Below are 26,917 nucleotides of genomic sequence, written 5' to 3'. Positions count from 1 at the left end.
TAAGACACCTAGAATTATGTGGATTAAAAGACTTATAATGGGAGAGCCAAAAATGAAATGGAAACAATATTTCAGATACTTAGCACACGATATGGGAGGATTGCTAATTTTTTTTAGTAACCTCACAATGAATTTGATTGGATTTGAACTGCCAGAATTTTATACAGAAATGTTAGATGTATGGTTCAATAAGAAATTATTTTTACTTAAAGAAGAGAAGAATAAAAGAAATGAGATCATTTTCAATAATAGGTTCATCCGTTTGAAAGGACAAACATATTATAATGAAAAGCTGTTTTTAAAGAAAATTTATAAACTCCATCATATTGTAGATAAAGATGGGAAGATTAAGTCTATCTCGACCTTTCAAAAAATGGGTTTGGATCGTTTTGAAATAGAAAAGATACTTGAAATTTTTAATAACATTCCATACTTTTGGAAGACTGGCTGAAAAAAGGGGGTCAAAGTTCCATAGATAGTGAGTTAATTTTGGATTTTCAATTAAAAGGCAGGACTTTTGACTTGCAAGACATCACATCAAAAAGAATATATGATATTCTTGTAAGTATGAAATCGGATATACCCCAAGCATTTAAAAAACTTGAGGAAAAATATAATATAACAAAAAAGGATATATCTGATATTTTTCTAAGACCACGAAAATCGACTCTGAACAGCAGACTCAGAGAATTTCAATTTAAAATATTACACAATATACTATACACAAAAAAATATTTATATTTATTTAAAATGACAACAGATGATTTATGTTCATTCTGCAGTAAAGAAGAAGAAACATATGATCATATATTCTTTTCATGTGATAAAATAAAAACTATATGGATAGAATGTGGGAACATGCTTCAACTCCCTATCATTACAAATATAGATAAAAAAAGGTGTACACGTAGGCGTGGAAGGGTCAACTAAAGGAGAGGCTCAATTATTAAATCACATAATAATCCTCATAAAGTATATGATTTTAAAAAATAGTAGAAACACAAAAGATCCACCGACCCTTAACCATATTAAGGAAAAAATACAAGAAGATAGACTTGAAGAAAGAAAACTAGCTGAACAGAGAGGTCTATTAACAAACCATTTCAGAAAATGGGACAAGTTTATTTTCTAGGGATGCTGAGGCTAAGAAAGTTCAACCATACAGTTAGACTGAAATGGAGGGTAGGGTTAAAGGGAGGGAAGCAGGTCGCGCTTCCTGGGCTTGGATGGGATGTGGGGGGAGGGGCAGTTGGGATGGGAGGGCTTTACTTTGTTTACTCATTCAGTTCAATTGCGTCACTATGAATTATTTTGTTATAACTATTTTGTTCCTGATGACACGAATGTTATATTCTGTATTTTTTTTGTACAATTCTTTTTTGTATTATGAATAATTGTTTATTTGACTTTGTGAACAATGTTTTGTTAATTTACTATTGTATGTATGATTTTGAACTGAATGTTTTAATAAATACTACTTCAAAACAAAAAAAATACAAATTTTCTATTACCCCATCAAGTCATGTTTCTACATGTATATATATCATATCTTCCTCAACAGCAATTCAGCAAATCCCAAAATTCAATGAATTCGTTTAACTATATCAATAATGAATATCTATTCTTAGCTGATATCGGATTTCTCCTGAATAAAATTGTTTGAATTTGAATTGGGCCTGCTACTAACCAATAACTGTGTTTGCTCATTAATGATACGTCTGTAACAAACATTCGAATCATCATTACTGCACTCGCCAGCAGAGCCGGTTTGATTTGCCATTCCATTATTTGCACAAATGATTCTCTTTAACAGGTCAAATTGGAAATTATAAAGTGTAATTCAATACAAATTCTGAAAGAGAGACCCGAAAAACTGTTTTCTGATCACTAACGAGATAATTGCAAATCCTTATTCAATTCCATTTTTTTTTATGTTAATGTATGATTGATTATTTTTTTTACATGTATATAATCTTTGTGTTGAAAAATAAAAAAAGAAAGAGAAAAATTCATAATTCATTGTTCGAAATATTAATCTGAGAATAGAAATATTCCGAAAATTTGCTTTGCCCAATTGATTGTGGACCCGACAGCCACTGTGCAGAGCCAGATCGACGAGGCCCTATCCCTTTATTGTCGAACGCCAAACAGGGCAACAGCAACTCCCATCTTTTAACGTCTTTTGGTCTGACGCGGCTGGGGTTTGAACTCCCGATCTCCCGGTCATGAGACGGACGCTGTACCATCTGAGCCAACTGTACACTGGTGTTGGGTCCAATAATATTTTTAGATCGCTGAATTAATGATTTTGTTCCTCCAATAAAAATGAATCATTATTAATCGTAACAATAATTTTTAGGAGCTGACCCTTTTTCCTTCAAATGTATTGCTTTGTACATTTCTTTGATATATCACATGTGTCTGCATTAAAGACCTAGTACTTGCCCCCCCCCCTCCTTCTGCCTTTCATGCTGTAATTCATAATTACATTGAACAACACTATTTCATTCACTTTAGAACATTGATGATACGAGTCAAATGTGTTGTAAAGTATGGCAATTGTGCGAAATCATCGTAAACTTGAAAAACTTTGATAGATGGAAATATATTATGATATGCTTTTGATTTTGAAAGCTAAACGATATGGAGGCCATCAGAGTCGCGACACGGCTTGATAGTTGCTTCATGCGAGAGAAGACGAGGTGGAGAAGGAAAGAGAGGGATAGATTTATACAACACTTTTCATATTTAAAAACAAATATAATGCAAACAAACCCCAAATATTCTAATTTTATGGACTTATTTGTTGGGGGACTATGAAAGGCATTATATACCCTACAATGACTCCTCATGGAACATATTCACATAAAATGGCATTATGACTGATGATTTTGCATTGATCATGTTGATGAAAATTACTTTATGTTCATCATACAAACTGGTTAAGAATCTGATTATAGAAATATGCCCATTTTCAATGTCATAAATAATGATCGCTCCAAATGTCATTTTGAAACTTCGTACGCTATTGCCACTCATTAGATTAATCAGTGAATTTACAATTTATGTCTCAACTTATAGAATTACATTAAAAATTCAACTAAAGTATTCGTGCGGCAAATAAAGTTAAAAATGAGGATTGTACTCAAGCTATCAAGTTTATTAGAATTTACCTTGGAGTACCAACGAATAGACTAATGTTCGACAACATACATTGTCTCGTGATAAATGATATTACCATTTCAATGGACGCATGGATGATTTTATGTTGAACAATCGGCACCACACACCTGAAAACTTATAATAATTGCCGAATCATCTGATCATCTGCCAATAATGCGAAATGTCATACAATAAATTCACGGCCTTGTATTAAAATGGGAAAAAAGTCTATTGTATTCAATAATTAAAATCTTCTCTTCTCATTTCCCCCAAATCTTGTAGCTTGTCTCCCTTTAAGAACATTATGTATCAGAGTCATACGGATTAACACGGCACTTTAATGAATATACATATTACACATACAATTGTTTTTGTCATGTTAGAAGATAAGAGTAATAGACTAACTGGCGTTGACAAGCTCTCAGGAGCTGTCAACTTGTGATGACGGCCACTTCAAAAACTTATTGTTCTATAGGCTTTGCGAGACCTGGAGAGTATTTTATTTGCACCATTATCATGGTTTTAAATATCATTGGTAAAATAAGCCTACATCGTTTTAAATCATTTTCATGGATGTGTGATTCTCCTATTTAATTTAATTCTCTCGGGGTGTTGTTAAGCGTTTCGCTGGAAGATCGCGTTATCATAAATTTCGATGACCCGTAACTTTATGAATCACAGAGACAGACATAGAGAATTTCTACATTGGAACTTGGATTTAAACCAAAAGATGCCTATAACTTGGGTGACATATGTAAGTATATTCATATTTCTTATTTCCTTTTCAGTGATATCATATCTTGCATTCATTTAATCTTATTTGTATTTTTTTTTCAGTATAAAGTTGGGCCTACATCATTAGTTTCTGTTTAAGACCATCGATTTTTTCTTCCTTTCTGCCTTCCTGTATTTCTGCTGTCCTTCTTTGTTTCATTCAAAGAATGATAGAAACATTTTTCTTTCTTGTCCTTCATTCTGTCTTCCTCCTTTTTCTTACTCTCTTATTCCTTTCTGTCCTTTATTTTTCCTTTACAAATGTATTCATCTTCCCTTCCTTTCTTTTTCTTTTTTCATTCTTTTAAAAGAATGACGGAAAACTTGTTCTTTCTCTTATTCTTTTATTCTAACTTTCTTAATTTTCTTTACTCCATTCTCCCTTCATGTTTTCTTTCTTTCCTCTTTTCTTTCTCTTATCCATTTGTGCGTTCATCCTCCCTTCCTTTTCTTTATATTCATTTTACAGGTCTTATATTGTATAGCCTTCTTTGTTGTTGTTTACGCCCGTTCAAGACGGGACGTATTCACGCTCTCATTCTAATTTAGCTAGACAGGTGCTTTGATAAATCTTAAAGATAAACTTAATTTATGTATGGTTTCAGCCCCATTCCCTATACCGGAGTTTAATTTTCTGTATCTCCTGCGAGCAGATTTGAATCTTGATATTTTATCTGATTTACCTTCTTTGAAAAAAATCAAATGAAAAAAAATTGAAATCGAGAATTTACATTATTATTATGCAATATTGCTGAAAAACAGGCATGAACATATTTCATGTGCCGAATTCTGCATTACTACTGTCAGTGGCGTACCGTGGGTCACGGCATTGGGGGGGCACCAGCAAAAATTTTGAGTAGCTCAGTGAGCGTGCAAAGCGCGCTCAATTACCAGGTATAGGCCTATTGACCTTATATAGAGACATTTTAAGGACTGTGCCATTAAACGGATATGTAATGTATCTCACTGATCAAATGATGCGAGTGCGAAGCGCGAGCTGAAATTTTTTGATATTCATACCTAAAAAGGGTCATAATAAGCAATTAAAAAATAAAAATACGTATCTGTCTCGCTAAACAAACAATGCGAGCGCGAAGCGCGAGCTGAAATTTTTGTATTTATTGACCCCAATCAGAGACAGTTTAAGGACTATTTTTAAAAATCAAATAAGATAATACATATCTCACCATACTCATCTAATTTGAGTGCCAAGCGCTTGCTGATTTTGTTAGAAAACATGAAGCACCTTTTGTAGTCATTGTAATCATGATTAAAATACGCATCTCACTAATCAAATGTTGCGAGCGCGAAGCGCGAGCTAAAAATTTAGGAAATTCAGACCTGAAGAGAAGCATTTTAAGGCTCGTTTGTAGGAATTTACGAAGACCATACGTATTTCACGTACAAAATGATCCGAGCGCGAAGCGCGAGCTGAAAATTTTGTATATATTGACCCCAAACAGGACATTTTAAGGACTATTTCTTTTTTTGAATCCATTAAGAGTATACATATCTCACCATAGTCATCTAATGCGAGTGCCAAGCGATTGCTGATTTTGTTAGAATCACATTCAAACACATGAGCTTTTTGTAGTCATATCATGATTATCATACGTATCTCAGTAGCGCAAAGTGCGAGCTGAAAATATAGGAAATTCAGATCTGAAGAGGGGCATTCTAAGGCTTGTTTGTAGGAAACAAATGATGCGAGCGCGAAGCGCGAGCTGAAAATTTTTGATATTTACATTAAAAAAGAGACATTTTAAGGACCGATTTCAGGAATTCATGAAGAGCAGACATATCTCATCAATCCACTAATTCGAACGTAAGCACGACCAGGAATTTTTTTTATATGCAGACCTTAAAATGGGGCTATCACTTTAAAAGAAGCATATGTCACTACATAAAACAATAATAACTCGAAAAGCGATGATATATATTTCGTGCATATTGACTTGAAAACAGGACTTTTTGGTACAACATGATTGTACATGTATATCTCGTTAAACAGACAATGATAGTACCAGGAATAATGAACAAATAGGCCCTGAGCACATTATGTTTCATAAAGTTATGAAAAAAATAATTCTTATGTAATATAACACAACATATATAATATAATAAACATTATAATGTACAATGAATTCTTCTTTCCCACTACGTTTCTTTCTCTCTTCCTCCTTTTTCTCCCTTTTCTCCCGTTTTTTTTTGCCGGCCGATTGGGGGGGGCACGTGCCCCCCCCATGCCCCCCGTAGTTACGCCACTGACTACTGTTATCCGTAAAAAATGTTATTTGCCTTTTTTCTTCAGGGAGGTCTCTTGCTTATGTTTTCGGCATTTGCTGCAGGTCAGACCAGTCAAAGTTCAAGCAAGAGTAAGCATGGTAAGTATATATCAGAATCATATCAGCTTGTTTATCGTTACTATAAATTCATTTATTGATGTTTACACAAATAAAAAGGAAAGCTTTAGAGACCCAGAATGGAGCTAGAAGTGAAATTGACAAATAATATACAAGCTACATAGTTACAAGGTAAAATTTTATGCATATTCTCAGCTTGACAGCTTAGCAGTTTGATGACAACCACAAATTGTTGGGTTTCGGCAATATGCTTTATCGAGCTTGTTAACGGGGCCTGAATTAAGTGGCGTCAAATGGTGCTTAGAGGGTTGTGATTCCATTTGGTATTCAAATTGATGGAAACATTCAACTCTTCACTTGGTTTTCAGTTCTTTCTTTGTTTGGCTCTTATTGGTCCGAAATCGTTATGTCAGGAAATATTGTTACATAATTATAATCGGAATGCAGATAAAATTGCAAAGCTGCCCAAAACAAGTGGGAAATAAAAAGAAGCAAAAACTAGTCCAAAGCTGTAGATTTCCTCATCACAGTAATTAAATAGTGATTAAAATGAATGATGATTTTCAAACATGAACACCCTTTTTCTCCTTTCTCTTGTCCTAATTGTTGTTCCCATCATATCCTTTTTATTTATATCTAAATCTTCAGGACTGTGCCCTTCTGGTTTCCAGCACTGGAACTCATCATGTTATCACATAGAATCATCACCTCTGAAATCACGTGATGATGCTCAGATCATGTGTTCGAATCTCGATTCCCTATTGGTCGACATCACATCAATCGAAGAAGATGAATTCATCAGTTCACTCGCGCTCAGTGAGAATACAACTATCAACTATTGGATTGGCTTGGAAGATAAGAATAAGGTCTGGCATTGGATGGACGGATCACCTTTGACCTTTACCAATTGGGATTCCGTCGAAAATGGCGTCCATGATGTTGGTGTAGACTGTATTCTATTGAAACCTGTAGGATCAGAGTATCGCTGGAACGATAATAGATGCGATAGTAATTTTTTGGCTCTATGTGAAGGAAGAGAAACAGGTAACTATGGACGTGTCCCTTTTGAACCCTTCCCATTTTCTGTTTTGAACCTTTCCTCTTTTACTGTCAATCAAAGTAAGATTCATTGGGTAATTGGGGGGGGGGGTAAGAAGCACCAATTATAATGAAAAATGAATTAATCTCGTATAAATTACCATGTTTTCTCTCTATCTACAGATAGTGTCTGTTCCGATCGTGATTTGTTTAACTCTTCTTGTTATTATGTGAGTGATATCGAGCTTCATCGAGACCAAGCCCGGGATTATTGCCAGAGAGATGGAGCACATCTGGTTTACATAGAGACAGAAGACGAGAATGATTTTATTTCCGATTTTATCATGAGTGAGTTAAAAATGGCTTAATGAGAGACGAGCGACAATGATTTATAAATAACTTTAACACGATATTACATGCACACTATAATATATTCCATCTGAAGTTATTTTTCAGACGATGGAAACGGATATTTTAACCATGAGATTATCATCTCCGTTAAGTAATTGTGTGTTTTGTAGTAATAAAGTTGAGCAAGTCTTTTGGAAGAGATTTCTGATTGATAAAATATATATTTAAGCTTTGAGAGCGAGCGGTTTGGAAAAAAAAAATCAAATCTGAAGTTGTGTAACTCGTTTCTTTGGTCAATTATTGCGCAAACTACCTGTTAAAAGAGCATCTTTGTGAAATGTTGCGAGCGCTAATCGCGAGTTCAAACTTTTGGACATTTTATGTACTATAAAAGACTGAAAATTAAACATTCCGAGCAGCATTTGTTATCTTGAAAAAGATGAGTATCTAACTAAAGAATTGACGCGAGCGCGAAGCGCGAGCTAAAATTTATATTATAATGACCAGAAAATGAAGCTGGTAAGGACTGCAGTGACTGATGAAGAGGACATATATCTCACCGATCCAATAATTCGAGCGCGAAGCGCGAGCTGACAATTTTTGATATTCCAACATGAAAAATGGACATGAATAACTTACTAAACCATGATTGATGCGAGCGCGAGCTGAAAATTTGTGATATCCCAACCTGAAAACTGGACATTCTAAGCACTTTTTGGAACCAAGAACAGAACCAATAATTGAGCGAGCGTGAAGCGCGACCCCCCCCCCCCCGTTGTAATTTTATAAGGTGAAATGTATTGTGTTTTACTTTTGAAAAAGTATTTTATTCTGTAAAAGGGCACATATCATTTTGAGTGTTTTTTCCTACTGGGGTTTGGTGAGTTCCTTTCAGTTCTAAAAAAAAATGTGCCTCTGCTGATACATACGGATTCCTTTTTTTCATAGAAGGAATAATATTTTGAAAGGGAAATATTTTATCAGTTGTGCTCAAAATTTAGTGAACCCCTTCACAAAATGCTGTCCTTTATACTGGGTGCTGAATGTAAACGACAACACTACAGATAAACGAATTTTATTGAACGAAACATTTTATCAACAGACTTCCCGATTAATTATCCAAAACCTGACAAAGATTGAACACTATAAATATGTTCAATTTATGTTGGGATTCACTAACTTTTGAGCACCACTGGAAAAACGTATTGCACTTTCGATAGATGTAAAAATATTGCATTGCTATGATTGCTGGAGAGTTATGAGCATAATGAAGTGGTAAATAGTAATACCATTGTGTTGCCATTATGCATATAAAAATGAATGATAAAATCAGAGAGTTAAGTAGAGAGAACTATATCAAAGTAGACCTACTTAAAATTAAATGAAAATTCATCTCGCATATCACGAACAAATCACAAATGTCGTGCAATTAAACGACTCTTGAAAATATTTTTCTTTAAAAAAAATGATTTCACTTATTTTTTTTCGCTGCAGACCGTACAGCTATTTATGGGTTCCAACAATTCTACTGGATTGGTTTGACGCGGCGTCTTGCCTTTAGCGCCCAAGATAATCTCGCTTGGATGAGTGGAGAGCCACTGATATATTCTAACTTTGGTGATCTAAGCTACGGTAGTGGATGTCTTCAGATAAAGAAGAGGAATGAGTACACCAGCTGGATTGCGGGAAAGTGTCAAAATGGCAAAGGATATATTTGCGAGAGGAAAGGTAAAGTGCAAAAAAATCCTCATATTATTCATCAATGTGATAACAAAGTATTTGATTTGATTAATTTATTCCTTTTGCATTCATAACATTCGTATACAATACAATTTCATTACGTAACAAACATAATATAGCGGTAATTGATTTTGGTAAGAAGCATAAAGAAAAAGAATAGTCATTCTAATAACATACTACCAGCAAAGAAAATTCAACATTTACTAGAGGATTGCTATTATAAGCAGATTGCTTGAAAAAATGACAACCCCGGAATAAAACTCATTAAATTAGTGCATGCATTTATAAAGCAGGAGGGAAATATTATTTTCTTGAAAATTTTTATAATGATGAAGATGGAGATGAACGAGGATGATGGTGAAAATGAAGGCCATGATGGAGATGATGATGATGGTCATGGGGGAGTATTTCGTGATGATAAAATCAAAGAAGTAGTACATCATGTCTTTATTAGAGATCAAGCATAACAACAAAAAACCAGGCCCGGCAACCTATCAGGTTGGCCGGCAGGATAAATTGATTAAGTGATTTAATGATTAACTGAAATATTGACACAGAAAACTTACTTTAAATAGTCTGATAATAACATGGATTTAACATTTGCCTTGAATGAGTAAAGAGATGAACATATTTTGATAGACTCTGGTAAAGAGTTCTATAAATCGGGACCGTGGTGTCTTATGGATCTCTGTGCAATAAGCAATTTGTGGTTGATTAAGTGAAAATCTTAAGAGTTCCGTGTTGGGTATGAATGAATAGATGTGTTCATTATATAAAAAAAAATGTGGAATGAAGATGGAAGCATATTATTTATGTACTTGAACATAAGTAGTAAACTTTGAAGTGAATTTATGTCAAATACTGATCGAGCCTTTAGTTTATGGAATCATGGGTCTGTGTGTGCTAAATATTGCGAATCAGTACAAATTCGAATAACTTTTTTCTGTAATAAATATATTGTATTAATTAAGTTTTTGCACACGTTGCCCAAACTATATTGCAGTGCGATATATAGGGTAAAATAATGAATTGTATAGTGCAACAAGGGTAGTTTGTGGAATTATTTTTTTCATTTTGTACAGTACAACGACGTTTCTCGAGATACTTGTAGATATGCAACGTAATTATGTGTTCGTTCCAATTTAAATTTTCATTTATTGTAACACCTAAAAATTTCGTATTTTTTTTCTTTTCAGAGGAGCATTGTCTATTATTATATTTTAAGGAATTTCAACAATATGTGAATTTGTATGTTTGAAATACATAAAATTTGTTTTATCTATATTAAGTGAAAGCTTATTACACTTAAACCATGTAGATAGTTTTGGCAATTCACGATTAATTGTATCTACTTAAGTTTCTAAAGTATTATGTGAGCAAAAATGTCTGTGTCATCTGCAAAAATACAAATGATAACCAAGGCGTTACATAAGTCAAATCATTAATATATATTAAGAAAATAAGGGGCCCAATATTGACCCTTGTGGAACTCCACATATTATTGATCGAAGGTTAGAAGAAATATTATTTTGAATTACATATTGTTTTCTATCTGATAACTCTCAAACCATGATAATGCAATTCCTCTAACTCCATAAGTAGAGTATCAAAGGCTACGCTTAGGTCCATGAATACTGCATATGTTCTTTATTTGCCATTGCATTTGTAATTTTATCGTAACATATGTACTAAAGCCTGGTCTGTTGAATGTCCTTTCCTGAATCCATATTGCTTTGAATTTAGAAAATGAAAAGCATCTAGGAACGTGTAAATTCTGCTGTAAATATTTTTCTAATATTTTGGATATGCTGGGGAGAAAAGATATTTGCCTGTAATTGGTTATTTCCGGTGGATCGTCTTTTTTATAAACAGGATTTACCTTTTCAATTTTTAGGGAAACAGGACATTGGCCGGTGCTGATCGATAGATTAATATGTGACTCAAAGTACATGCAGTATAATGTGTTTAAGAAGAAAAATGCTTATTTTATCATTCCCTTGAGATTTGCTATAGATATACATGTTTCGAACAGAAACAATTTCAAATTGTGACATTCTGTTTAATTTACCAAATTCATTTTATATTATGGGCAGCCAAGTGGACTTTTCAATTTCAAAGAAAGGAGAATTTAAAAAAAATGTACTCATATTTGAATAGATAGCTTATTATCGATGGGGCACTTATTAGATGTCTTCAAAAAGAAACGACAGATTCTGTTAATAATTAAGATTGAATTATAAAAATGTTTAAAACGAACAATAGATACTACTACTTCTACTACTGTTACTACTACTACTATTATTTATACTGCTGCTACTACTACTACTATTTCTATTACTACTACTACATGTACTACTACTATTTCCTCTTACTACTGCTGCTACTATTAGTACTACTACTTCTACTACTATACTTGTAGTACTGCTCCTACAGATATTGACAATAATAATGACAATGCTAATAATAATGCAAAAAATAATATGAATCTAACACAATTATTGTACGCATTTGCAGAGCTTTCGAGACATCGGCACCAAAAACATGAAAAACGGTTCAAGAAGAAACGAGGAAACAGTGTACCAATTCCGGAATCTATCATCGCTGACGTCACAACAGCAAGTATCATACGTTGTGCATCTCTATGTACATATCGTCAAGAGTGTGTATCATTTGCCTACAATCATATGAATAAGAAATGCATCGTATCTAATAACACAACTGGGACTAGTTCTGGAGGTCAAGAAGTTTACCAGTACATAACCTCTGTTTGAAAAACAATCTATCCATGCTCTTTGTTCTCATTGCCGAATTGATCCCACCCAGACCCGATCAAACACGATTAATATATATTTTCGGTCAGATCGCTCAGCAAGGATATCGGGAATGCACTATAGTCTCCCTTGATCCCTTTGCTTGATCCATATCGCCCAGGTGAGCGTTTCATTAAAGGAATTATAAGATTTTTTTATTAAAAAGTAGGCCTTCGAAATCCACTTTCGGATCCAGGGGGCACAGCGGGCACGTGCCTCCCCTTTGAGAAGCACAATTAAAATTTGTAATGTAAAAATGCCATCAAAACAGAGATGTACCCCCTCTTTTGAAATTGAAGACCTTTTTATTTTTATTTCATTTTTTTTTTGCTTGTCAAATTTATTCGGGTACGAAATATCCTTAATTTGTGGTTTATTTTTTTTTTGCGTGTCATAAATTTTCCTCTGAAAAATTTGCCCGCCCCCTATTTAAATCCTGGATCCGCCCCCTGGATTCATCCTAGTTACCATACCTGTAGGACTATGTGCTTCTCGGGCAATCAAAAAAAAAAAGCAAAATTGTCAGATCTGACATCTTGTCGGATGAATGTTCATAAGTTCATTTATTTGTAGTCCATGTTCATGGAAATGTGCTTTCCAGTAGTAAAAAGAGATGTCTAGCAGGGTATCTTTTTGAATATACTGACAAATTTCTTAAGTATTGGAGTGGCGAGCCAGAGCGTTGATATTGATCAAGTTATAATAGATCACCTGACCATGCCGAGCGAGGACAACTGGCAGATCGGATAATTTCTGGACCGGGTTTGATGGAGCTCTTCAGTTCGGCAGTTGCAAACCTAGCAATTGGCTCCACAGACATACCGACAAAACTTTCTCCAAACCGAGCCGGTCCGACCGACGGTCTAGCTGTCATTATTAGATTTTGTCGGTATCGAGTCGGTTTCGTCTGCGTGAAATGAGCGTTGAAAACATAATATGATATATAAAGTTGACAACCTTGGTTGTTGATTTGGTTAACCTATAACAATTAACTAAAAGGGGGAGTTGCAAGAAACCTGATTTGCAATCTGTTGCAGATCGATACATTTAAAGACTTGATACTGTTTGTATAAAAGGCTTAAAGTGATTCACACAATAATTGGCTCTCAATAAACAGTCAATAAGAACACATCTACATCTTAAAAAAGCGGCGCGACCAAAGGAGTACTTCCGAATGTCAAAATTATTTTTATAAAGACAGAAAAATGAGAGGTGATTCTTGGATAGGCCTATTTGGCGAAATCCACAAAACTAGAGTTATGAATTCATAAGTGGTATTCAATTCAAATAATCATTTATTTTCTTCCATTTCATTACATTTTTCGTAAACATAAATTCATGCATAAATCAATGAAGAAGGCGTATACCCTAAAAGCTTAGGCTTGTGGCGGAAATTTGAATTGAATTGAATAAGTGGTAATAATAATAATAATAATAATAGTAGATGCTTATATAGCGCATAATATTCTACAGAATCTCTATGCGCTTTACAGAGGAGGTAATTAAGGCTTATACAGGTATACTTAGAATAAAATACATAAATACTAAATGAAAGATTAACAAAACATTGCAACATACCTATCCTAAACCAAATAATCTAATATGAGAACAAGTACGTTTTTAAAGATTTGAGAAAGGTGGAAGTACATGTGATGGCCCTCAGATTATTAGGCAGTTTATTCCATAGTACAGGTGCTGCTAACTGAAAGGCACGATCACCAAACGAACATGTTTTAGATGTTGGTACAGTTAATAAATTTTGGCTAGAAGAACGGAGATTCCTTTGTGGGACATATTCAGTAATCAGATAACTTCAGGTAACTTCGCCCTACGTGAGCAGAGCAACACCACTATACTTGATCTATGATTAGATTTATTTTGACCTCCTGAATATGATTTTCTTTTGTTTTGCCAGTTGATTTCAGTATGCATTCTTCCTATCTATTTATGCAATATTTGATTAATGCGATTTATAATTCAATTACACTCAGAAATCCTTTATGTAATTTGATCCGTTATAATGAAGTTCTTTGTGTAAATCATTTTGTGTAATTTATGTATTGAATGCTTATCATTTTTTTATTATTCTACTCATTTCCAAAACAAACTGTTTAATGTCATTTAATATTCTTTTCTAGAATTCCACAACACAAGTAGTTTCAATACCAAACTTTATCCATTTTTGTCTCACCTGCGAAGCAGAGTGAGACTATAGGCGCCGCTTTTCCGACGGCGGCAGCGACGGCGGCGGCGGCGTCAACATCAAATCTTAACCTGAGGTTAAGTTTTTGAAATGACGTCATAACTTAGAAAGTATATGGACCTAGTTAATAAAACTTGGCCATAAGGTTAATCAAGTATTACTGGACATCCTATTAGAGTTTCATGTCACATGACCAAGGTCAAAGGTCATTTAGGGTCAATGAACTTAGACCATGTTGGAGGAATCAACATCGAAATCTTAACCTGAGGTTAAGTTTTTGAAATGTCATCATAACTTAGAAAATATATGGACCTAGTTCATGAAACTTGGACATAAGGTTAATCAAGTATCACTGAACATCCTGCATGAGTTTCACGTCACATGATCAAGGTCAAAGGTCATTTAGGGTCAATGAACTTTGGCCGAATCGGGGGTATCTGTTGAATTACCATCATAACTTTGAAAGTTTATTGGTCTAGTTCATTAAACTTGGACATTAGAGTAATCAAGTATCACTGAACATCCTGTTCGAGTTTCAGGTCACATGATCAAGGTCAAAGGTCATGTAAGGTCAATGAACTTTGGCCATGTTGGTTTTTTTTGTTGAATAACCATCATATCTCTGTAAGTTTATTGGTCTAGTTCATAAAAAGTGGACATAAGAGTAACCATGTATCACTGAACATCTTGTGCTAGTTAGAGTAGTATTCAAAGTCAGCACTGCTGCTATATTGAACCGCGTGATGCAGGTGAGACGGCCAGAGGCATTCCACTTGTATTTATTTTGTAATTATCTGTGTTATTTGTTTGAACATTTTCGAGTCATTAATACCTTGTTAAATACATCGCAATTCGGCCTTAGCCGCGATCAAATGTCTTGATTTTTTTTATTAAACCATCTATCTATCTATTTATCTATCTATCCATCTACTTATCCATCTATCTACCTATCTATCTACTCATTGCATAATATCTTTGTGTGTTCTTACATATTAAATTCATCGCAATTCGGCCTTAGTCGCGATCAAATGTCTTGATTTTTATTGATAAACCATTTGTCTATCTACTCATTGTACTGGCTGCCAATCATGTATTGCCAATAAACCATTACTATTTTACTATTCTATTCTATAAATGTATAATGAATACATTATCTGCACAATAGCATATACTCATATAAAAGTATAAGGTTATCATAGACATGTCATCTGTCTATTGCAGTAGGAAGTTGGTATGTTTTCTATTGTAACTCTTCCTTCGAATGTTTGTACCATTTCCCCACTCACACTAATAAGTGAACTAATAAACCAGCAATAGAAAGGCTGGAGGAGCGAGTGACAAGCTTTTTCCAAATGATATATTCCCAAAAAGCTGAATCCGACAATTCATGTTTTGGGTTGAACCATTTAAAGTGGTAAATGCAACAATGAGCAAGGGTTGACACTCCTCTAACCTTTTATTCGCTGATTTAATATTTCAGTTTTTAGAAAGCTTTTAAAGACATGTACGTTGTTATCACGTAGAATAAAAAGTGAAATTTGAGAAATTTGAATAGAATGAAAACTTAATGCATCATGTATTTCCTATGCATCATTCCAGTTTATTAATGACACGTTAGGTGTACTGCCTATATAGACGTGGCTCTTCAAGCCTCGATTCAATTTCATCAAACTTCCAAAGAACATTCAATTAACTTTATTTTAGTTTGATCAGGACAAACAAATCACGATCGACTAATTATTTCCAAGCTACATGAGAAGTGTCAAGAGAGTGTGTTTATCACGGGCTGTTTTACTCGAGTGATTTAGTCGTATCCATGGCAACATATTGTAAACATTGGAGGTGGTGTAATGCATGTCTAGTTATTAAGGAAACATCGATGTCTCAGATAATAGTTGGTACTAGAAATATTGTTAGAATGAAAATGTTAACTGGCTCGAAATGCGGCGCGACGGTAATACGACGTCCCATATATGCAAACTATAGATTATTTTACATACCCGAAGATTCGTTATTCCGAAGGTTCGTAATTTTGAAACACGTAATTTGCCTATACCTCGATGATCGTTAATCCGAAAACGAAATAGGGTTCGTGATTCCGAAGGTTCGTTAGTCCGGAAACGAAATAAGGTTCGATAATCCGAAAAAGAAATAAGGTTCGTATGTCCGAAGGTTCGTGAATCCGAAACGAAATAAGGTTCGTTGTTCCGAAGGTTTGTTAATCCGAAAACAAAGTAAGGATCGTTGTTCCAAAAGTTCGTTAATCCGAAAACAAAATAAGGTTCTTTAAGGCATGGTCACCCCGCCCGAGCGTTTGGAGCGGAGAGAAAAAAAACTCATCACCGCTCGCTACCGTTTACCATTTTCGATTTTGATTGTTTTTTTTTGTTTTTTTTTCGATTTTTTTTTCCCAATTTTGAGAGAGAAATTCGACCCTCTTTTCCTACCGCTCCACGACCGCTCCAACAACGCTCGGGCGGTGTGACTAGTCCGAAGGTTCATTTATCCGAAAAATGAAATATTCGGTGGCGAAGCAAGGCAAACCTGAAGGGTATATAGCGTAGTGGAGGGGGGGGCACCGTTGCTGTTCGATTGTTATGAGGATGGGGAGGCAAAAGAAGAGAAGAAAAGTAGAGCGAAGCCTCTTTGAGTGATTTCTTAATATGGAAAGATATTCAGGCTTTATTTTTCGCGAGAGAGTGTAACGAGCGCGAGCGGTTGCGAGCGGTTTGGAAAATTTTCAAAGCTGATGTTGTAAAACCCTTTTTTTTTCAATTACTGTTAAAAGGGAATCCTTGGGAGGTGTTGCGAGCGTGAATAGCAAGCTCAAACTTTTGGACATTTCAATAAGAAATGAAAATAAAACATTCTGAGCAGTTTTTGCAATCATTAAAAAGATGTGCATCTAAAAAGTTGAAGAATTAACAGAGCGCCAAGTGTGAGATGAAATATACTGACCATAAAAGGACCCTGTTATAAGGACTGCGTTTCAATAGCCGATGGCAATAACCAAAAACTTTAAAAGGGGTATATCATTTCGAAAAAAAGAGCATTTCATTTTGGAGAAAAATAAAAGGAAATTTCCCATTTTGGAATTAAAAAAATAGTATTTCGTTTCTACGGGATTTTTTTGTGGGGTTGTAAGTGCCCCCTTCCCCCCACCCCCCCCCCCCCCCCCCCCCCCGCTTTCACCACCCCTGTGGGAAGGGGCTGATCTATCGTTACCAGGGGTGTTTACGTACGCCGAATTCTTTCAAAGGGATGATCGTACGCTTTTCTCTCATGTTTTTCTCTCATTGCTAAACCTGCAAATGTTTATTTTATTATTCATTTTATCCGGTTTAAACACAAATAAATGTACATGATATAAAGATATAAGGACCAAACTGAACATGACAACTTAAAAAAAAACAGACGACAGAACATCAAACAAATAAAATATAAATAACGAGAAAACTACTACTAACCTACGAAAACCAGTATAAGAGCAGAAATATCATCAGAGAAGTTATCAAATAAAATTTCGATATAGGGGCGTGTTGATACATTTTGAAATTGTTTTGTCAAAGTTCAAAATGTCTACTTGATTATGATGATGATCCATTCTTGATTAAAGTGTTTACCACTTATAAACCATAAACAAAAATCGCTCCGCGCGGGAGGGGGGTTGATTGTTTGGACCAGTATAGGGGTGATAAAGACCCCTTTTTGGCTGGTACGGGGTAAAAAAGCCATCGTAGCCAGCTTTTTGGAATGCGGGGGGGGGGTCACCCTTATTCCACATTATATTTATATGTGCAATGGTGTATGCACATTATACAGATGTATATTTTAAAGGGGGGGGGGGTTCATTCATGTTTTCCCGAATCGGCTGCTCAAAGCTTGATTTTTTTTCTTTAAAGGGGTAGTCCGAACTGTGACTTCTTGGCTTTATTCTTATAAACAAGATGTTATCTCATAATCCCTGACTGAATAGTGCGAACGTGAGAATCGAGCTAAATTTTATAGAAATTTCGTCCCAAAAATTGAACATTCTGAGCAATGTTTGTGATTATGAACAAGACGCGTATGGAACTAACGAATAACTTCGTGCGCGAAGTGGGGGCTGAAATTTTTGCTAAACTGTCATAAAGAGAGATTTTAAGTAGTTTGTTAGAATTCATAAAGGTTAGTGGGATATAGTAGAGCGGATTAGCCGAACAATTGTGCAAAATTTGACTAAAGCATGAAACTTTCACAAGTATTAGTATATGCCGTAAGATTTATTTTAAAGATGGGAGGTAAATTTAAAAATGCCATTTTCGGCCGTTGCCATGGCAACGGAATAATTTCTCAAAAATGACATACATTCCCTTGTAAATGGTAAATAAACATGATATAGATGAATAAAATGATAACTTTCAAGCTTCCAATTGAATATATATAAAATTTAGAAACATTCAAAATCAACAAGATAGTTCCAATTGGTCCGTTGCCATGGCAACGGCTTGTTTTTCCCCAGAAAAATAAAAATTTTGATTAAATAAACATTGTAGAATATGATTTATCTTTAATTTTCCCTAATTTTGCAGTTTTAAACAAAGATATTTTGGTTGCTAGATGTATAAATCATATCTCAAGCCATTGCCATGGCAACCAAATAACAACTGATTTACAAAAATAACATGGTTGACAAGACAATGGGCAGGTGGAAAAATCAACTGGAATTGACTTTATATGTATGCTTTAGTTTTGACCCCCACATTTGAACCAAAAATACAGAAAGTGTTCTGCAGGAGTTCTTTATAAAGATGAAACTTTATGTTGCATTGGTAATGCTTGAATTAAATAAAAAGAAACAATGTTGCAAAGAACCCGTTGCCATGACAACAGCTTATTTCCCTCTAGAAAGGTAAAAATATTGATAAAAATGTAGAATACATGTATGATCATCAGTCCATTTTCAATCATTTTGAGGTACTAATCGGGATATGCTTTTGACTAAATTTATAAATATAACATCTTAAGTCATTGCCATGGCAACCAGATAACATCTAATTAAAAACAACAACAACAGGGATGACAAGGTTATGGAAAGGTGAAAAGTACAATGAAAATTAACTTATATGTACATGCATAAGGTTTGACCTACTCAATTAATTTAGGGGAAATAATACAGTGAGTGTTCTGCATGAACTAATTGGAATGATACAGATTGATGTTGCCTTGGTAATACTTGAATTAAATAAAAAGAAACAATGTTGCAAAGAACCCGTTGCCATGGCAACAGCTTATTTCCCTCTAGAAAGGAAAAAAATGATAAAAATGTAGAATACATGTATGATCATCATTCCATTTTCAATAATTTTTTAAGTACTAATCGAGATATGTTTGTGACTAAATTAATATAACATCTTAAGTCATTGCCATGGCAACCAGATAACATCTAATTTAAAAAAAGAAACAACAGGGATTACAAGGTTATGGATAGGTGAAAAGTACAATAAAAATTAACTTATATATACATGCGTAAGGTTTGACCTCATCAATTAATTTAGGGGAAATGATACAGTGAGTGTTCTGCATGAACTAATTGGAATGATTCAGATTGATGTTGCCTTGGTAATACTTGAATTCAAGGATAAAAATCAATGTTGCAAATGGCCTGTTGCCATAGCAACGGATCATTTAGTACCAATTTTTATTAAAAAAGGACTATAGAATCTTATTTTTCTTGCATTTCCCCTAATCTTAGTGTGTTAAACATCGATATGTTTGGTGCAAAATGTTTAAATAACATCTAAAGCTATTGACATGACAACCAAATAATATCTAATTTACAAAAATATTAATTTGGATGACAATATCATGGACAGGTGGAAAATACAATATAACTCAATGTGTGAAAGGTTTGGCCAGTCATTTAATTTTGGACAAAAAATTTACTAAGTATTCTGCATGAGTTCATTAGAATAATAAATTGATGTTGCCTTGGTAATACTTGAATTTAATGATAAATATTAGTAATTCAAATGTTAGTAATTCAAATGTTCCCCTCCTCCCAGAAAAGTATAAGCAACTTTGATAAACAAAAACATGGTAAAATTTGATTTTTCTTTCATTTCACCTAATTTTAGGGTGCTAAGCATATATATGCTTGTAGATAACATCTTCAGCCATTGAGATTAAGATGTAATTTATAAATACAAAAAAAATTCACTGTTGAAATAGTAATGGTCAGGTGGAATGTAAAATAAAATTTTACTTAATCTACATAATGTTTGAACAGTCATTAAGTTTTGAACAAAAATTACAGTGAGTGTTCTGCATGAGTACAATAGCATGATAAAACTGATGCTGCCTTGGTAACGGTTGAACTTAATGATATCAATGTTTGCAAATGTGTGTTCGGTTGCCATGGCAACGGATCATTTTTCCTCCAGAAAAGACCATCTTTGATTAAAAAAATACCTAGTAGAATCTTATACTAAATAGGTTCATTATTGCGGATTGAAATAATCGCTAGAGGGTATTCATTTGTCTCGCAATCTACTGTGGTCAACAAGGAAATTCGTGATCACTCTCGCAAAAAGTGTTCACTGGCTTTCTAGGAAATTCGTGATCACTCTCGCAAAAAGTGTTCACTAGCTTACAAGTTCACGAGCTTTCGAGTGCCGCTGCAACTCTTTATCAAGTGACAAAGATTGTCCGATATCGTACTCTATTCATACTAATCTCCAAGACCGTATAATCTTGGTTCACACAAAGATGAGAACAATAGGTGGGCACTGATCCGTTGTGTGATTGGTCAGGAGTTATGCAAATAAGCCGGGGGTATATGGAAATACACCGTGGGTCGGCAATATGCAAATGAGACCAAAATTCGCGGGCTCGCTAGCTCGCTAGTTTCTTGGAGATTAGTATAAATAGAGTACGATATCAGACAATCTTTGTCACTTGATAAAGAGTTGCAGCGGCACTCCAAAGCTCGTGAACTTGTAAGCTAGTGAACACTTTTTGCGAGAGTGATCACAAATTTCCTTGTTGACCATAGTAGATTGCGAGACAAATGAATACCCTCTAGCGATTAGAATCTTATATTTCATTTATTTTTACTAAAGTTAGGGTGCCAAAGATACGCGTACATTTTTGTTGTTTATAAATAACATATTGAGGCATTAATAATGCAATAACATAACATTTAATTTACCCCCCCAAAAAAATATAGCTGACAAAATAATGGACAGACGGAAAATACAATAAAATTAACTTAATATGCAGAAGATTGGACCTGCTCTTTTACATGTAATTTTGAACAAGAGTTACATTAAGTGTTATGCATTGTTCCATTAGGTTGACAAAAATACTTATGTTTTGGTAATGCTGAACATAAAGATGAATATCAATGTTGCAAATGGCTCCAGAAAAGTACAAATTTCGATAAAAATATGTTTATTTATTTATTTTTTCCCCTTTTAGGGGGTGCTGAACATAAAAATGCTAAATGATAAGCACAATCTTGTTTCATTATACATGGCATCGAAATAAGACCAACAAAACTCGTATCAGAGTTTTGTGGGCTCAAATAAATGCCCGAAACTCGATGCTGGACAATTTCGTTCAAAGTATTTGCAGGCGGCCATTTTGAAGAAATGGGGGTGATATGTGTTTTCAAGCTGTTCAACATATCAATATTTAAGGGGATTATAGGGGTTGATAACTCAAAATCTTAGGTCTATGTAAGGAGTCGACATGGTCTTGATATCCAAATCAAGGTAAATACAGTAAATCATCTTTTACATGGAGATCATTGAAATCATGCCTTGTCTGACTGTTTTAGCATACTTGGCTTGAAATATGATAGCAAAGCACTATTAAGCATCATCTGCCAGGATATGCCTATTTCCTGCATATAAATATCAGAAAATTGTTACTTTTTGAAAATTCCCATCATTTTTTTTTAATTCCTGAAAATTGCCAAAAATTCCCACAAAAGTAAAATTTATTCCCATGGAAAGTTTCCATCAAGAAAATTCCCAGTAATTTAGCAACCCTTCTCCACCCCCCCCCCAAAAAAAAAATCATTATAAAAAAAATAAAGAGAAAGTGAAAGATAGATGGATGAAATATTATTTTACGAATAATGTACCCAAAATGAAAAACAAAATGAAATTTTTGCTCTGTCGCTGGCTCCGTGAGAACATTTTAAACTAAATTTTGCTCGATACGTCATATCTGGCCCCCTCAAAATTACACCGCTGATTTTGACGAAGAAAATTTTGTAATACTGTGATAAATTTAAAGTAACGTTTGAATTTATTCAACACGAAGTTTAATCTATTCACTGGTTATTTTACATGAAAAGTAGACTGGTCAAATACGATAAAAATACCCTTACTGGTTGAAAGGTTAAAAATAATTTAAGCACTCAAGGGTGTTCCAAGATGATGCCCTCACTGGCTGCCGTGAGCTAAAAATCCACAATTTATCCATTACTTGATAAAATGGCTTTAATTTGGTTTCTATTCATTGGTTTTAAGGATCAAGTAGTACATTTGGCCAAATACAAGGACAGCCAGTGGTTTGGAATGTCCAAAAATCCAAGATGGCTTCGAAAAATTGAATCTAGAATGGTTGCTGATACCTAAAGCGTACATAGCTCATTTCATATTGGCCTAGAGGATGATATATTGGTGTCTAAATCATTGGTTTCAAGAGTCTAACAATATCAGGACAAGTTACAATGACAGGTGTGTTTGAAAATCCAATATGGCTTCCAAAAACTATTCTAAAACGGTTGCTGATACTTGAAAATGGAATAGCTCCTTTTATATTCACTTGTGAGATATGATTTTGGTGTTGAAACCATAGCTTCAAGAGTCAAATAATAAATTAGGATATAGTTTGCTCAATATCTGTCTGGGGAATATGATTTGTTATTTCAAGGGTCAATACATAAGGACAAGCTACATGGACAGTCAGTGGTCTAGTATGTCCACATTTCCAAGATGGCTTACAAAAAAAGTTTTGTAAAACCAATCTAATGTTACTTACAAATAAACATTGGTTGTTCAATATCTGTCTGGGGAATATTATGTTGCTGTCTAAACCATAGTTTAAAGGGTCGTGTAATGCATTAAGACAAGTTACAAGGACAGTCATTGGTCTGGTATGTAAAAAAACGCAAGGTGACTTACAAAAATGGGGTCTAAAATTGACTGTTTTTTAAAATCTGACGTAGATCATTCTATATCCGCCTGTGAAATGTGATTCTGGTGTCTAAACCATAGTTACAAGAGTCAAATAATAAATTAGGACATAGTTTGTTCAATATCTGTCTGGGGAATATGATTTTGATGTCTCAACCATTATCATAAAACCATTTTTAATGCATTAGAACAAGTTTAATACAAGGACAATCAATGGAATGATATGTTAAAAATCCAAGATGGCCTCCAAAATGGGGTCTAAATTGACTGTTGTTACTTCAAAATGGACATATAGTTCATTACTAATACACATTGGGGATATGATTTTGGTGTCTACAGAAGTGTTTCAAGGGTCAACTAATACTGTACATTGTGTCCAGTTGAACAGACAGTCAGGCGTCAATATTGTGTCCAAAAATTCAAAGATTGTTTGAAAATGGGGGTTTTAATGTTACTTAAAAGTGGACATAGTACATTTAATACACATTGGGATGTTGTTTTGGTGTCTACACTAGGATTTCAAGGATCAAATGATACATTGGGACTGGTTACAATGATGTATAATTGTCCATTTTGCCTGAAAATCCAAGATGGCTTCCATAAATAGATTCTAAAATGGCGACTGTTACTTTGAAGTGGATATGATATCCACTTGTGAGAATCTACCTTGGATTTTGGACAAAATTGAAAACTAACCATCCTTGTTACTTGTCCTAATGTAATAATGGACCCTTCATACCACAGTGTAGACACCAAAATTGTTTCTTACAGGTTTTATGAACTCTGATAATTTTTTAGTGATAGAAGTCATTTTGGATGCCATTTCGGAAAACCCTTTTGGATTTTTCGGCAAAATGGACAACTGGATATCATTGTAACAAGTCTAAACGTATCTTTTAAAACTTGAAACCAAAGTGTGAACACCAAAATCAGTTTTCCTTGGTGGATTTAAATGAACTATGTCAATTTTTAAGCAACAGGCTCCAATTCAATAGACTCCGATTGTTTGAAGCCATCTTGGATGTTGGAACATACTGGATTACTAACTGTCCTTGTGTCCTTGTAACTTGTTCCAATGTACATGATGTATTTACTGACTTTTAAAACCATGATTTAGATATCAAAATAATATGCACTTGGCAGATATTACACGAAATATGTCCATTTGTTAGTAACAGGGGCTATTCTATATTCCATTTTTGGAAGCCACCTTGGATTTTTGGACATACTTGAACACTAACTGTTCTTGTAACTTGACACATTTCACTATGGCATAAACTTATTCCAGGATATTAAAGAAACTACGTTTTTTAATGCAGCAACAGCAATTTTAGACTCCATTTTCAAAGCCATCTTGGATTTCTTTTAATATACAGGACAACTGACTGTCCGTGTAACTTGTCATAATGTATTACTTGACCATTGAAACCATGGTCTAGACACGAAATCATATAATTATCCCAGACGGATATGAAGTGAGCTATGTCCATTTATATATCAACAGCCGTTTTAAACTCCATTTTTGGAAGCCGTCTCAAGGTCTTGGACACATCAGACCACTACAGTTTTTCTAATCAAAACTGGTACTTTTCTTGGGAAAATGAGCAGTTGCTATGACAAAAGATCATTTGCAACGTTGATATTTATCATTGCATTCAAGTATTACCAAGGCATCATCAATGTTTATCATTCTAATTAGTTCATGCAGAACACTCATTGTATTGTTTCCCCTAGATTGAGGTCAAACCTTATGCATGCACATTAAGTGAATTTTTCACCTGTCCATAGTCTCCATACCCTTGTCATCCATGTTGTTTTTGAAAAAAATAGATGTTATCGGGTTGCCATGGCAATGGCTTAAGATGTTATATTTATAAATCTAGTCACAAACATATCTTGATCAGTACCTTAAAATAATTGAAAATGGAAAGATGATCATACATGTCTGTATTCTACATTTTTATCAATATATTTACCTTTCTACAGGGAAATAAGCTGTTGCCATGGCAACGAGCCCTTTGCAACATTTTAAAAAGAATTTAATTCAAGCGTAACCAAGGCAACATAATTTTTTATCTTTCTAAAGAACTCCTGCAGAACTCATTCTATACTTTATGTTCAAATGAGGGGTTCAAAACTTAAGCATATACAGAATAATTCTAATTGTATTTTCCACCTGTCCATTGTGTTGTCAACCATGTTTTTTTTCAAATTAGATGTAATTTGGTTGCCATGACAATGGCTTCAGATATTATTTGTATGTTAACAGCAAACATATCAATTCTTATCACAAAATTAGGAGAAATGAAAGAAAAATCAGAGTCTATAATCATTTTTCTAATCAAAACTGGTACTTTTCTTGTGTAAATGAGCCGTTGCTATGGCAACAGGTCATTTGCAACATTGATATTTATCGTGGAATTTAAGTATTGCTAAGGCAACATCAATGTTGGACATTGTAATTAGTTCATGCAAAACACTCACTTTATTATTTCCCCTAAATTAATTGAGTAGGTCAAACATTCTGCATAAAAGTTATTTTCATTGTATTATTCACCTATCCATAACCTTGTCATCCCTGTTTTGTTGTTTTTTAAATTGAATGTTATCTGGTTGCCATGGCAATGACTTAATATGTTTTATATATATATATAAATTAAGTCACAAACATATCTCGATTAGTACCTTAAAATTATTGAAAATGGAATGATGATCATACATGTATTCTACATTTTTATCCTTTTTTCCTTTCTAGAGGGAAATAAGCTGTTGCCATGGCAACGGGTTCTTTGCAACATTGTTTCTTTTTATTTGATTCAAGTATTACCAAGGCAACATCGATCTGTATCATTCCAATTAGTTCATGCAGAACACTCACTGTATTATTTCCCCTAAATTAATTGAGTAGGTCAAACCTTATGCATGTACATATAAGTTATTTTTTATTGTACTTTTCACCTTTCCATAACCTTGTCATCACTGTTGTTGTTGTTTTTAATTAGATGTTATCTGGTTGCCATGGCAATGACTTAAGATGTTATATTTATAAATTTAGTCAAAAGCATATCCCGATTAGTACCTCAAAAATGATTGAAAATGGACTGATGATCATACATGTATTCTACATTTTTATCAATATTTTTACTTTTCTAGAGGGAAATAAGCTGTTGCCATGGCAACGGGATCTTTGCAACATTGTTTTTAAATTTAATTCAAGCATTACCAATGCAACATAAAGTTTTATCTTTATAAAGAACTCCTGCAGAACACTTTCTGTAGTTTTGGTTC

At 34.1% G+C, this 26,917-nt stretch overlaps 1 protein-coding gene across 1 annotated transcript; it reads left to right on the top strand.

Annotated features, from left to right (window-relative positions):
• Positions 1–3,690: 3,690 nt before the first annotated feature.
• On the top strand, positions 3,691–12,445 carry LOC121407481 (C-type mannose receptor 2-like). Its single transcript, XM_041598576.1, has 6 exons — positions 3,691–3,916; positions 6,248–6,320; positions 6,948–7,343; positions 7,521–7,685; positions 9,183–9,416; positions 11,943–12,445. Exons 1-6 carry the CDS (start codon positions 3,818–3,820, stop codon positions 12,197–12,199), a joined length of 1,224 nt encoding a protein of 407 aa, XP_041454510.1. The 5' UTR covers positions 3,691–3,817; the 3' UTR covers positions 12,200–12,445.
• The last annotated feature ends 14,472 nt before the right edge of the window (positions 12,446–26,917 follow it).

This window comes from Lytechinus variegatus, chromosome 2 (genome assembly GCF_018143015.1).
Source record: "Lytechinus variegatus isolate NC3 chromosome 2, Lvar_3.0, whole genome shotgun sequence".
Classification (NCBI taxonomy): Eukaryota; Metazoa; Echinodermata; class Echinoidea; order Temnopleuroida; family Toxopneustidae; genus Lytechinus; species Lytechinus variegatus.
Note: the sequence above shows the minus strand (reverse complement) of the source record. Positions and strands in the feature narration are given on the sequence as shown.

Coding starts and splice junctions, on each gene's coding strand:
- LOC121407481 (XM_041598576.1), top strand. CDS start 3,818: ATGACCCGTAACTTTATGAATCACAGAGACAGACATAGAGAATTTCTA. Junction 6,321..6,947: donor TTCAAGCAAGAGTAAGCATG/GTAAGTATATAT, acceptor CTAAATCTTCAG/GACTGTGCCCTTCTGGTTTC. Junction 7,344..7,520: donor ATGTGAAGGAAGAGAAACAG/GTAACTATGGAC, acceptor CTCTATCTACAG/ATAGTGTCTGTTCCGATCGT.